This window comes from Carassius auratus, chromosome 31, assembly GCF_003368295.1.
Source record: "Carassius auratus strain Wakin chromosome 31, ASM336829v1, whole genome shotgun sequence".
NCBI classification, from domain to species: Eukaryota; Metazoa; Chordata; class Actinopteri; order Cypriniformes; family Cyprinidae; genus Carassius; species Carassius auratus.
Window position 1 is genome coordinate 22,207,367 of NC_039273.1, and position 13,456 is coordinate 22,220,822.

Genomic DNA, 13,456 nt, shown 5'->3' on the forward strand with positions numbered 1-13,456 from the left:
CAAACCATAGTGGAAAAGAGAAGTGTTATAAAGGGAGTAATACCTTGGCAACATTTTCATAAGAATATCTCATATTTCAAAAAAGACAAAAGTCTATGGACTGGGCCTGAGTGGTTTCAAAAAAGCATTTAAAAATACATGTCAAATATGCAGGTTTAAAATAAAACTGAAATGAGTAAAATATTAACTTAATTTAAAATAATTTATAAAAAAAATATTTTCCAATCTGAATGTAAGTGGTGTGACATGTGCGTAACATGAAGTGTGATGGGTTTCATTTTTCACTGTCCCATAAACGCATGTCAACTCAAGTGACGTTAGTTCTGTTCTTCTCATGAACCCCATCACTCATCACTCCAGACGTGAAAATCCTCAAAATCACATTTTAAAGTGGATTAACAAATACCAAATCTCTTTTGGAGAGCTCAATAAATATTTAGGTTTTATTTGTTTTTGTTTTTCACAAGGGCGAACAAAATGTCCAAACAAAAGATTGACACCTGAAAAAATGTGAAAATTTGTATTCAGACTCTTAACATTTTTAAAGACAAAACACACATTATTCTCAACAAAAAAAGTGAAAAAGAAACTTCATTTGAATATTTGTGCTCATCTGCTGTCCTATAGTATCCCTGAGCTCAGATTAAGACTGTCCAGTCGGTCTGATCCATGCGGCTGGTACCCACTGCGGTTCATCCTGACCTCTCCTCACAGCGGTCAGCAGCTGCACACATGCAGCCTGCAGGCCATCGTTTACTATCACATGATCAAAGAACTGACAGTAATGCTGTTCCATATCGCATCCCGCATCCTCTATCTCCTGAAAATCTTCATCCTGATGCAAATATAGAGATTGATGGAAAAAAATGTACCTTTAAGACACAAATCATACCTTGAAAGGTGAAAAATTAATTGAGTGGACAGAGATAAAGATGCTAGCTCACCTTAAAACATCGGCTGGTGTAGTAATTTGTGATGATATGTGAGTTCATCCGTGTGCTTTTCATCTGCTCAACACTGGGAGGCTTTATAAAGATGACATAAGCCCTCAGCTCTGCAGTCCTCACAGACTCTAATGCCTGGAGGTCAAGAACATAGAAAGCAAAGTAAAGCATCAGAACAAGTCAAGCATAATCCAGATCAGACAACCATTTTTGCTTTACAGTAGCATAATAATAGCACACTCCTATTCCAGGGATATTATCAATGAAACTTTATAGATTAAAAATATTATAGATAAAAAAAATTATAAATATTATATATGAAATGTATATATATGAAATAAATATGTAATGTTATAATAATACAATAATAAAAAATAATACAATAACACAAAAATCCAAAAAAGTAACTAAAATTAAAATAAAAACTTAGAATATAAAAATAAAATAAATTAATAAAAACTATAATAGTATAGTTTAGTTTACTAATCATATATCTAAGCATAATTTATTTGTTAATATCTAGTATTTTTTCGGTTTTAGTTTTTATTTATTACTGGAAATAAATGAAAACTAAAACTGAAAAAAAAAAATAAACCTAAATAGTAAAACTATAAATAATAAAACCTAAATATTAACAAATAAATTAAGCCTAAAAATAAAAAAAAGTGCTACAGTTGTCATGGCAGGATTTCTAATTGCTGTTTAGTTTACATATTTTATTTTAGCTCTAGTTAACAATAATAACCCTAATAGTATATTAACAATACTAAAATAACACTGTTCCCTTCAACAGATCTGAACACGAGTTAATCGCCCACAGTAAGTTTAATATGCAAGTTAAAGTGTTGTTCACTTTCCTAACTTGAAAGATTTATAAGATTTATCACGAACACCACTTTTAACAACACAAAGCAATATATTCCCAAGAGAAACTCACATATGGCTCGATGTCAATCACACAGATCTTTCCACTGGCCAAGACATCTTTAACCGCATCTACACTAGTGCCATAGAGATGACCTCTCAACTCCCCAAACTCAATAAACCTGAGGAGGAAAGAGAGAAAAAGTCACTGGCCTATCTAGGGTTAATAAAAACATTTTGTTTGATTATACATTGCCTCTCTGAGTATAGCTGAGTATATTTGGGCCACCTGTGATTGCTGACCATGGTGTCAAACTGCTCTCGACTGATAAAGTGATATTCTCTGCCAGACTCCTCATGGCATTTGGGTGGCCGTGTGGTATCTGAATGGAAATGAAAGTCAACTTCAAAATTAGCACACGTGTCCACTTTTACATATGCATAGTTATATCACACAAAGTCATATCTATAATATGAAACTCACGGGGAACGGCTCCTTGGTAGACCTTTGGATTGATCTCAATTAGCTTCCTGCGTAATTCATTTACCCCGACCCCGGACGGACCTGATGGCAGAATTTCGGTTCAGGACACACATGATAATGTGCAGGCAGGGTTGGTTGTACAAGGTGGTATACAGGTGATTCTCAATAAATTAGAATGTCGAGGAAAAGTTCATTTATTTCAGTGATACAACTCAAATTGTGAAACTCATGTATTTAAAAAATTCAATGCACACTGACTGAAGTAGTGTAGTATTTGGTTCTTTTAATTGTGATGATTTTGGCTCACATTTAACAAAAACCCACCAATACACGATCTCAACAATTAGAAAATGTGGAATAAAAAGACCAACTGAGAGAACCCCAGCCTTATGAGGATTGTCAAGCAAACTGGATTAAAGAATTTTAGAGAACTTCACAAGGAAGGAATGGACTGAGGCTGGAGTCAAGGCATACAGATGTGAGAAGGAATTTGGCTACAGTTGTCATATTCCTATTGTTAAGCTCCTGAACCACAGACAACGTCAGAGGCGTCTTACCTGGGCTAAGGAGAAGAAGAACTGGACTGTTGCTCAGTGGTCCAAATCCTCTTTTCAGATGAGAGAAAGTTTTGTATTTCATTTGGAAACCAAGGTCATGGAGTCTGAAGGAAGGGTGGAGAAGCTCATAGCCCAAGTTGCTTGAAGTCCAGTGTTAAGTTTCCACAGTCTGTGATAATTTGGGGTGTAATAACATCTGCTGGTGTTGGTCCAATGTGTCTTTTGAAAACTAAAGTCACTGCACCTGTTCACCAAGAAATTTGGAGCACTTCGTGCTTCCTTGTGCTGACCAGCTTTTTGAAGCCCACACTGTCAAAAGCACCAAAAGTTGTTAAATGACCATGGTGTTGGTGTGCTTGACTGTCCAGCAAACTCACCAGACCTGAACCCCATAGAGAATCTGTGGGGTATTGTCAAGAGGAAAATGAGAAACAAGAGACCAAACAATCCAAATGAGCTGAAAGCCAATGTCAAATAAACCTGGGCTTTCATACTACATCAGCAGTGCCACAATCTGATCACCTCCATGCCACACCGAAGTGAGGCAGTAATTAAACCAAAAGGAGCCCCTATCAAGTATTGGACATTTACAGTAAACGAACATACTTTCCAGAAGGCCAACAATTCACTAAATGTTTTCTTTTCATTGTTTTCATGAAGTATTCTTATTTAATACTTTTTTTTTACTTTTTTGGGTTTTTGTTAAATGTGACCCAAAATCATCACAATCAAAAGAACCAAAGACTTAAACTACTTCCGTCTGTGTGCATTGAATTTATTAAATACATGAGTTTCACAATTTGAGTTGAATTAATGAAATAGATGAACTTTTCCTCGACACTCTAATTTATTGAGAAGCACCTGTAGGTGTATTTTTCTGGCTGATTGTAGCCCACTCAGACACACTCACCCAGCAGTGCTATGAGGCGGTGTGGGTGCTCTGGATGGTGCTGGTAACGCACCACCTCCTCATATGGGTTGTCTAGTGAACTGTAACAGCTCGCGGGGCAGCGTACGGTGCAGAACTGGGATGATCCAAAAGCCTGACCTCTCCGTTGGCGACAGAGACGCAGACTTCGTCGAAAACCAGCTGACATACACAGAGAATAAAAACACGATCAATAATGCACACAGTCATATGATGCTACAGAATAAGGAAACAGACAGTTAATGAATCGTATGCGTTGTATTGTTATTAATCTACTATAAACAATACACTTAATATTTTCCACCTGACTAGTCAATATGAAAAATTGTGACCTGCACTCCTTTGAATCACCAGTATGTGCAAAATGTTAGTTGCAGATAAACCTAAGTTTCCTTCATCTAGTATTTTTCAGTTGTCCTCATCTAGTGTTTGAATAAGCTATAATAAATATAAACCAGTAAATCTTGTAATATCTGAGAGTCACTCACTCAAATAAATCCCCTCAATGTTGGTGCTGAATTCACTCTCCTCTGAAAAATGACACAAGACACAGTTAATGCATCTACTGACGAATGCAGAATAATTATCAGTGACTTGAATAAAGTATATCATATTAGCACAAGCAGCTGCAATTAATATAAAATTGTATGATTTCTACACTTACCATCCTTTAGCTCTTCTGAAGAATCATCATGAAGGACACAGGAACATACGTTTTAAGAGACAATCATTTTAAAGTGTTTAAAGCTGCACTTTTCTCACAAATCTAGTTGTTGCTGTAGTTGTAAGAATGGCCCTAAATCTGAATTCACTACAGTTTACTCCTGATATATTCAGGACTTACCCACCAGATTCAAACGCCTCCTCATCTGTGCATGAAGAAGCAAAAACAAGTATAAAACACGTTACATAGATAAGGTTTTAATACTCATTTAAATCAGACAAGAAAACGTACCTGCTTCTACACATTTTTCATCAATGGCAATCAGTTCATCTTCTGTAAGAATAAAAAAGAGGAAAAAAGAAAGAGATCAGAGACGAGCCTAAGGTGTGTTACACACTGCACACACAAGCAGTGTTCACACAAAAATATTAAGCAGCACTACTTTTCTCAACCAATGTTTCTTGAGCAGCAAATCAGCATATTAGAATGATTAAAAGGATCATGTGATACTGAAGACTGGAGTAATGATGATCAAAATTCAGCTTGACCATCACAGGAACAAATCACAAATAAAATATAATAAAAAAGGAAGCAGTTATTTTAAAATGTAAAAATATTTCACAATTTTACTGTACTGCAGTTTGATCAAATAAATGCAGCCTTGGTGAGCATAATAGTCTTTATTCAAAACAATTACTTCTTTTAAAAACAAATCTTACTGGAATTAGAAATTCTAATAATTCTAATAACCTACAGGCTTGTGTTTTTCTAGACTCTTGACTGAATGCTCACCTTCGTCCACAGTGCTCACTGCAGGTTGGCATGAAAACAAAAAACAGCCAATAGATAATAGTTGAATTAAACACATATTGAGTAAATGCACATATAAAACAATAGCAGCATATGCTGTTTACTTACAAGTTTTGACACAAGTGTGAGGATGATAAGGCTGAGAACACCATAACTCTTTCTGCTTCCTACAAAGGGACACACAGTCACATTTTGGTTTTAAAAACGGGCCCGGCAATGATTATCAACATATTCGTATTCAAGTCAGCTGCCAAATCTCATCACATCATCACACAGTCTATGTGTGCAGATGTGTAATTATTCTGTCACTGACCTTTAACCCTTGACTACTTAGAACTGACCTTTTCAGCAAGCTGGTGGAAGGAATGAGGCCAGCGCAGGCAGAGATACTGGGTAGTTTTACAGCCTGCCACCAGAGAGTGTCTGACTGATCCACAATCTCCAGGATATCTCCCTTCTTGAACGCCATGCCAGCATCTGGGCAGGGAATGGAAGGGTCCACTTGGGGATTGTAGTCCACCATGGCACGCACATACAGCTTGTGAAGAGAGCAAAGCCATTAAAAACATCATACACATTCGCAGTTGATAGGCATACCGATAAATGCAATAAAACTTCCTTCACCTATTATAAAAAATAAAAAAAACTTAAACAATCAGCAACATTAATAAATATGTCAAGGAGTAGTATACCAGTTGTCACATGACCTCATTATTACATGCATAATAATTCTGAAAGTGGAATCTAACAATGTCCTTTGTTATTTTGTATTCCAATTTTGTATAAAATGTTTTCATTCTTCTTAGTCTTTCCAAATAATTATTGAAGATAAAGATGTTCTGGAATATTCATCATACTACAAATTGAAGGTCATGGCAAGTGCAATGCATTCTGGGATACAGTATACTGCACAGTGTGCTTTGTTTTGGGAAAATTAAGTAGTGTGTGTCACTGTTTCACTGGTTGTTGTGATACATGTGGTTGAATAAAAAGAGTAATATATAAGTAATATAAGTAAAATAGTAATATATAAGTAGCTAATTTGGGTATTCCATACTATAGACAAGTTATGATCTTGAGATAGATCTAGAATAGTATAGATTATAGACTAGTATAGATCTAGGGTTGATGTTTGGTAACGCACCATGGTTTGGTTGTTGACTGGCCTGTCAGTGTTGGGAACCACCTTAAACATTATGGTTCCATGGGAGTGGGCCTGTGGTAGGAAAAGAAGACACAAAACTTAAAACTGAATATGGTTGATTTATTATTATTTTCTTGTTGAAATAGAAGAATAGTCAGAATAGTTATTGTTTGGTACAGTAGAGCCTTGGTTTGTGATACAAAAAAGAGTCATTTATTCTACTTTGCTGTAGAATAAATAATGGCACTATAATTTTCTATAGAGCTGCTGTACAGCTGAATTGCATATTGCAACATTGACATTGGTATTGAACTGAATTGAATCGACACTGAACTAACTCAAAGTGAATAATGACATTTCTGCCTTTTATAGAACTGCTTATAGCTGAACTAAACTCATTTCAAATGGATGAACTTTACATTGTTATTGATCAACTGATCCAACACTGAACTAACTTGAGCTAAATAATGACACTTTGTCTCCATAGTTGAGTTTCCATAATTGATTCTAATAATTTCCTGTTTATTTCTTTGAAACTACTTTGGCACAGTGTGTATCAAGTTCTAAAGAAATAAAGGGCACTTGACTTTATCTGACATTGGTGCCGTGACCCGGATGGAAATGTGGGACATAAGTGTAACAGAATCCCATTTTGTGGACCAACATATAATAGGCGAGTAAATGTGTACTAACCAGAATTTGTATAATCTGTTTTGGTTCCAGTCCAAACACGGGTTGACCGTTTACCTCCACCAGCCTATCTCCAGCATGCAAGAGACCTTCAACAATCAACACACAGACAGGAGACAAGACTCCATGAGAAGTAATTCTGACATAGAGAGTACCGTATAAAATACGTGAGCATGGTATATCAGACACACATACAAAAACGAAGGATTCAGAAAAACAGTACAGCCAGGCAACCCTCACCACTGTGGTCAACCAGTCCTCCATGTATAACCCGAGCAATGTATATTTCCCCTGTCACATCATCTCTCCTGATTGTTGCTCCCTATACGTTAGAAGACAGCAGATATCAATCTAAATATCTACAAGGCTTCATTTTATATGAATCAAGCACAAAACATGCATTCATCAAACATCTGATGGAAGTGGTATGCCAGGAACAATATTTAATGAAAAACTGAACTGCAATGTTACATGATGATATGAGAACGGACAGTCATGGGGATCTTGAACCAATGAGAATGACCAATAAAATACCAAACAAAACAAAACATCACTTCCAAAAAGGTTAGACAGCCATTAATGTGACAATGGTAACATCAAGGACTGGTGGTAACAAATTAGATGAATACACATATATCAAAGATTTGAAGACCTGCATGCTTGAGACAACAAGAATATGAAAGGATGTTCATAAGCATGGAAACGTGTAATTGGCCTTATTCCTTTTTCTTGTTTTCTTTTTCTTCTGGCTTAAGAAACATCTAAATGCGCTGCTTTTCACTTTGTGGTTTTGGGCCGGGCTGGACGTCAAGGAGCCATTGGTCATCTGGTGCTGGACATCGAGCTGTCTCCGTTGAAGAGATTGTGATGGCTTTGTTTTGGGATTAAAGGATTTCCCCTTTGATAGCACTGGCTGCTCCAGAAAAGTGATGGCAGATGACGAAGAAGAGGAGGAGGAGCTGGAAGGACAATGAGATGTGCGAGAGGATGAGGCAATAGCTGGACTGGTGGGAACTCTGAGCAATCTGCTACCCATCCGGTTAACCACTATACTTGTAGTCTCTGTGCCATGTGGTGATTCCAAAATTGTGTTGCTTGTGGAGACTAACTCTTGAAGCTTCTCCACTACATGTGTTAAAATCACCAAAGCCTGAGAATTCTCTTGCACACTCTCAGATATGCGTTCAGTAGCAGCAGCCATCCTCTCTCCAAGCAGGCGGACGCATTCTGAACTGCGCTCCATGCAGCTGGTGGCTTGCTGCAATGTATTCCGCAATTCATTCAGATCTTCCTCCTTTGCCAGCCTTGTATGAGAGCATGTGATGGTCTCCCTTACCCGATGACATTGCCATGGGCTTGGGGGGGCAGTTCGGGAATGAGGGGGGGGGGGTGTTTTGGAGGAGGATTTGAAGAATGAAAGCAACAAGATGTTGATGAAATCCATGGGGATGTTTGGGGAAATTTATGTAGCATAGAACTGCCATCACTCTCATCCCCGCTGTCTAAATTCTCAATAAAATGTTCTTCAGTGAAAAAAATGAGAAATGAATGGTGAAATGGTTGAAGACAAGAAGACAAAGAACACTAATTACATAATGCTTTCAGCAGAGGCATTCAAGTCACAAATCTTGATGAATGTAATAATAGGAACCTCCAAATCTAGTTTTGGTCCTTACCAATCAAAACAGAGCTACAGACAGAAGGGGTGGAGGAACTGAGGCTCTGTTTCCATAATATACTGTTATGGCGGCAACTTCCCAAAGTGGTGCAGTGGTATATAGGGGTGGGAGCAATAACGCTTGGTGATGGTGATGTTGAACCACCCACCCAGGGACGCTTGGGGACAACGCTTGGGGACAACGTTTGGGGATGCAGGGTTGTTGCTGGAAGTTGAACCACCATCCCTGGGACCTTCCGACATGGCATCTATGCCTCCAGCCAGCTGTCCCCCAGCTGAGAAGGGTCCACAGGGGATTGCTTGCCTTAAAGTGACCCGGTGGCTTTGAAACTCTTTACCAGCTCCCGTCTATCCATGACAACACACACTTCATAATTACCAGAAACACTTTTACTAGATAAAAAAAATGAATGAACAAACATCTAAATGTAAATCTATTATTTAAGAAAATTAAGAAGAAAGAACCACATGGCTAAAACGCTTCCAAAGCAACAAGGTTTATAACCATTTTTTATCACTAAACCTTGTTGCTATGCTGATCTGAAAGATGGGCTCCAGTAAAGTACATTGAAAGAGTCAAAATAAATCACAGGTTAGTAAAAGCAAGCCTTAGATTTGCCTGCCACTCCTTTTTCTGGTCATGCTCACCAGAGGCTGATTGTTTTTGACCAAACAAACAATCCTCATGGCTTCTTCATCTTCAGGCAGGTCTTTAGGCAATGGTGGCAGATCTGGCTCATAGTCTCTTAAACTTACTGTGTCATGAGCAGAAAGGAGAGCCTGAAAAACACATGTGGTTTCTGTTATTTCTGTGGTTGACAACACATCCCACACAACTAATAGAATAATGGAAATGGTCAACTTGAAAACCTTCTAATTAACACAAATGTAATGCAACAGTCTCTACAATCATCTTCTGGTCCATAAAGTCTACCCCACATCACTGCAAAAATGTCTGGGATGAGACTTTAGAAAGGTTCATTCAAAAAGAGGGTAATCGCCGAGAAACTATGCCCCTCAAAACACCATGCTGTTTAAAAAACATGTATTTATATCCTTATATCCTTAGATTGCTCACCTGTACATGGGGATGGCTTAGGAGGGCATATAGTTCTCGAACTTCATTTGAGGGTTTTGGGACTGCCAACAGGTCAGACAGAATCTAGAGTGCCAAAACAAGAGTCAGGACTGTAGTAGGAATTGAAAATGTATTTCTACAAAAATTGGAGTCAAATCCAAGACCTCTAACAGACCCTCTAAGATAGGGGTAGTCAACTCTGCCCATCAAGATTTAATGTCCTGAAGTTTAGCTCAATAACACCAGCTTCTAATTTTCAAATAATCCTGAAGACTTTGGTTACATTATTAGAACAGTGGATCCCGAAGGCCAAAGTTGCCCAGCCCTGCTCTAAGACCTAGATCCAAACCAATATTAGACCCCCTACAGCCCAGACCAAGGGCAACAGTAAACCTCATGAGCCCCAGACCAATTCAGGCCAAAACCTATACCCAACAGAGTAATAACATCATGTCAGTCGGGTAATAACATTATGTTAATTTGATGTCATGAGGTCTAAAGACCAAGTACAATCAGTGGTTCAACCATAATTTTATGAAGCTATGATAATTTTTTTTATTGCAAAATAGAATACAAAAATAATGACTTTATTCAATTGAATTGTTGTCTATGGAGGGTCAGATGCTCTCAGGTTTTGTCGATAATATCTTCATCAAAAAACTAATTTGTGTTACGCAAATGAGTTATAGGTCTTACGGGTTTGGAACGACATGAGGGTGAGTAATTAATGACAGAATATTCATTTTTGTGTGAACTAACCCTTTTGGGACAGTTAGAGTGGAGCTGACCTGTAGAGAGATTCCAGATGAATAGGAAAGATATGGCCTTGCTGGACCCTTTAGGTGCCTCTGGAGACATTCATACACCTGCAGACATAGAAGGAGATGATGAACCCTGACTTTTAACTCACTGTTAATAAGTGTCTGAAGGATGGACTCTACCTTTAGTAGGGAATGCAACCAGGGGGTGTTGAGGCGATTGTACAATAGTTCAGCTCCATTTATATCTTTATTGACAGAGCGCCTCACTTCAGCAACCACATGCGCCAAGATCTGTGTCAGGCCTGGAACATGCAATGCAAGCACGTTCGGAACTGAAAGCTGGTTGAGTACATGGCAGTTATATGTGATGCTCACTGCTTTTTTAGCAGCCACAACAGTGCTTAATATTAGCATGTTGTTAAATAGCAGGTCAAAACTCAATTTAAGTAGATACTTGCAGCATTGTACCTTTTTCTCCCATCTCCAGTGGAGCTGACCCAGGATCAGTCTCCACGTCTGGTCTCATTGTCAATTCTGGAGTGTTTTAGGGTTCAGGGAATAAATAAATGATGCGCTGACCCTCCTCATATACAGCTGCAAGAAAAAGCACATGAACTCAAGAAAAAACTGCTGACTGTTACATGCAAGTAAACTGCAAATTCAATAGAAATGTTGTGTTTTTACTGTTACTTCCTCTTCACTGTTGTGAATAAGACCTTCTAGCTTAGGATGCATTTCACAAAAGCACCATAAGGTTAAGTACCGTTGAACCATTGACACTAATGGTCTCTGCAATCTACTTAGTCTTACAATGCTTTTGGGAAAGCATTCTAGAACTTCTATGGTTGTAAATACAATTCAAGTTTCCAGCCTTACCTAATATAAGTGGTTCATATCTGAGACATGATGATTTGGATATGCACTTAAAATCTTTACAAACAAAAACTAGTGGTAATTTAGGATGGTGTGGCATAAAGTTCAGCACTAGTAACCAAACGTTCGTAGGTCCCTAATAGATTATTGGTCTATAGGGACTGTCCATATTATTATTGTAAAATACATTACTTTGAATAAAAACGTCAAGGTTATGACAAATTTGGAAATGAAAGACAATTGATTGGTTAAAGTGTAAGGGTTGATAATGTTTAGGTTTTAAGTTAAATCCAGAAATCCCGGAATGGAGGTGGTCCGCCAATGCCCTTAAGCAAAACACATAAATACAGGTTACTCCAAGGGGCCTGTCCTGGTAATAAGTGCACCACAAGTAGCTTAAAAAAAAAAAAAAAAAAAAAAAAAAAAAACCTGTACATGACCAATAACAATATCAGAGGGAAGAGCGTGATTTACATTTCTCACCATGATTGGTAATAATGATCACTGCAGGTGAAGACACTGGAAATTAATCTGCAGATCTTTTGAACAAAGCAGGTGCACCTACTTTCAGACTTTATGACTTAATGGGTGTGATATAAAACTCTGGACATCATATCTTCAAATATTCTTTCTGAGAGTTACTGTCCTTTTAAAAGTGGTTTTACTTCAGTGTTTCTGCATTTGAGTCTATTTGCATAGCCAAATCTGATTTCAGACTACAGAATATGTCTAGAATTTGCACGTAACGATGCTGAATCCAAGTTGAGGAAGGGTTTAACAATCACAGTAAATAAACAGCACACTACATTTGTCGCAGAGGGAGCTTCCTCGTCATAAGTAAGAACTATAAACCCCATTCAGCCAGAGAAACTTATGTAGCAAATCCTGTCCACTCACCTCCCTCTTCCTTCACGTTCAGTTTGTCTTTCTGTTTGGATCCCAGTTTAGAACTTAACACACTGAAGAGCTTCTGAAGAGGGTTTGCATGATGATAGTCGGTTTTAACTCACTCAGATATAATGGTATAAACAGATGAATAAGGTGAATAGTATTCCATAAAGCACGCAGAAGTCCTCTTGGGGAAAAGAAGTGTAATCCCTCTCTATCCTGCTTAATCCTTCACAAGCAAATGAGTCAGTCGGAGAGAGAGAGTGTAGGAACGTAGGGAGGAAATCAGGAAGGGAGGGACTGGAGACAAGTCAGGATGTGTCTGTGAGTGAATGTGTGTCCTTTCATATTCTTTCAAATGTCATTCTATCACAAAACTCCTTTAGTCTTTCAATTATTAATTCCTCATAACACAATCTCACACAACACTTCTCTCTCTCGCTGATTCACTCACAAACACTTAACATCTGACGATCCCAGAGCTACTGAATACATTCTGCATCACATGTACATGGGATGTAATCTCCTTGATTAAAACAGTGGAGGCAATGGCACACTCACACTTGTTTTTTATTTTATTTTTTTTAAACCTCACTGCACTGTTTTCACATTATACCTTTTTTAGATAAAACTGCACGGCAGATCAGGGACACGGGGTTTATATCTCGTTTTCGGCAAAAATTTCAATTGCCTAAATGCTTGTTTTAGAAATTTTGATTTTTATTGGAAAATTCTATATTTGCTGATTTGAACAGTGTTAATTTATTCCTATTTTTGTAAGTAGCTAACCAATAATACTAATAATAATTCTGTCTTAATTTACTTTCCTGTGTTAAAAAAAATATGACTTTCTTGTTCTTCGTCTTGACCTTATAATGAAAGTAATTCAGGTTCAATGTTGTTGTGTGTTCTGCAGATGTGAGGAATTTATACAGTAATAAATACTTTATATAAGTTCCAATAAAACAAAAGTCTGTTTAACACAGCATGATCCAGAGCATTTTTATTATGATGCCGCATAAACTCTCTGTGTAAAATATATTGAAAAATAATGCAAAAAAAATATGTATACAGGCATTAGCTGATTTGGAAA

At 37.6% G+C, this 13,456-nt stretch overlaps 1 protein-coding gene across 1 annotated transcript; it reads right to left on the reverse strand.

Moving 5' to 3' along the window:
* Positions 1-247: 247 nt before the first annotated feature.
* Positions 248-12,637, reverse strand: LOC113050862 (MAGUK p55 subfamily member 4). Its single transcript, XM_026214271.1, has 22 exons — positions 12,373-12,637; positions 11,071-11,196; positions 10,783-10,904; positions 10,630-10,707; positions 9,842-9,925; positions 9,412-9,543; positions 7,326-7,407; positions 7,089-7,174; positions 6,396-6,467; positions 5,593-5,789; positions 5,360-5,418; positions 5,234-5,251; positions 4,733-4,774; positions 4,626-4,646; positions 4,442-4,456; positions 4,266-4,307; positions 3,760-3,939; positions 2,293-2,373; positions 2,098-2,191; positions 1,882-1,990; positions 945-1,079; positions 248-835 (listed from the first exon to the last, which is right to left on the reverse strand). Exons 2-22 carry the CDS (start codon positions 11,126-11,128, stop codon positions 644-646), a joined length of 1,899 nt encoding a protein of 632 aa, XP_026070056.1. The 5' UTR covers positions 11,129-11,196; positions 12,373-12,637; the 3' UTR covers positions 248-643.
* Positions 12,638-13,456: the final 819 nt, after the last annotated feature.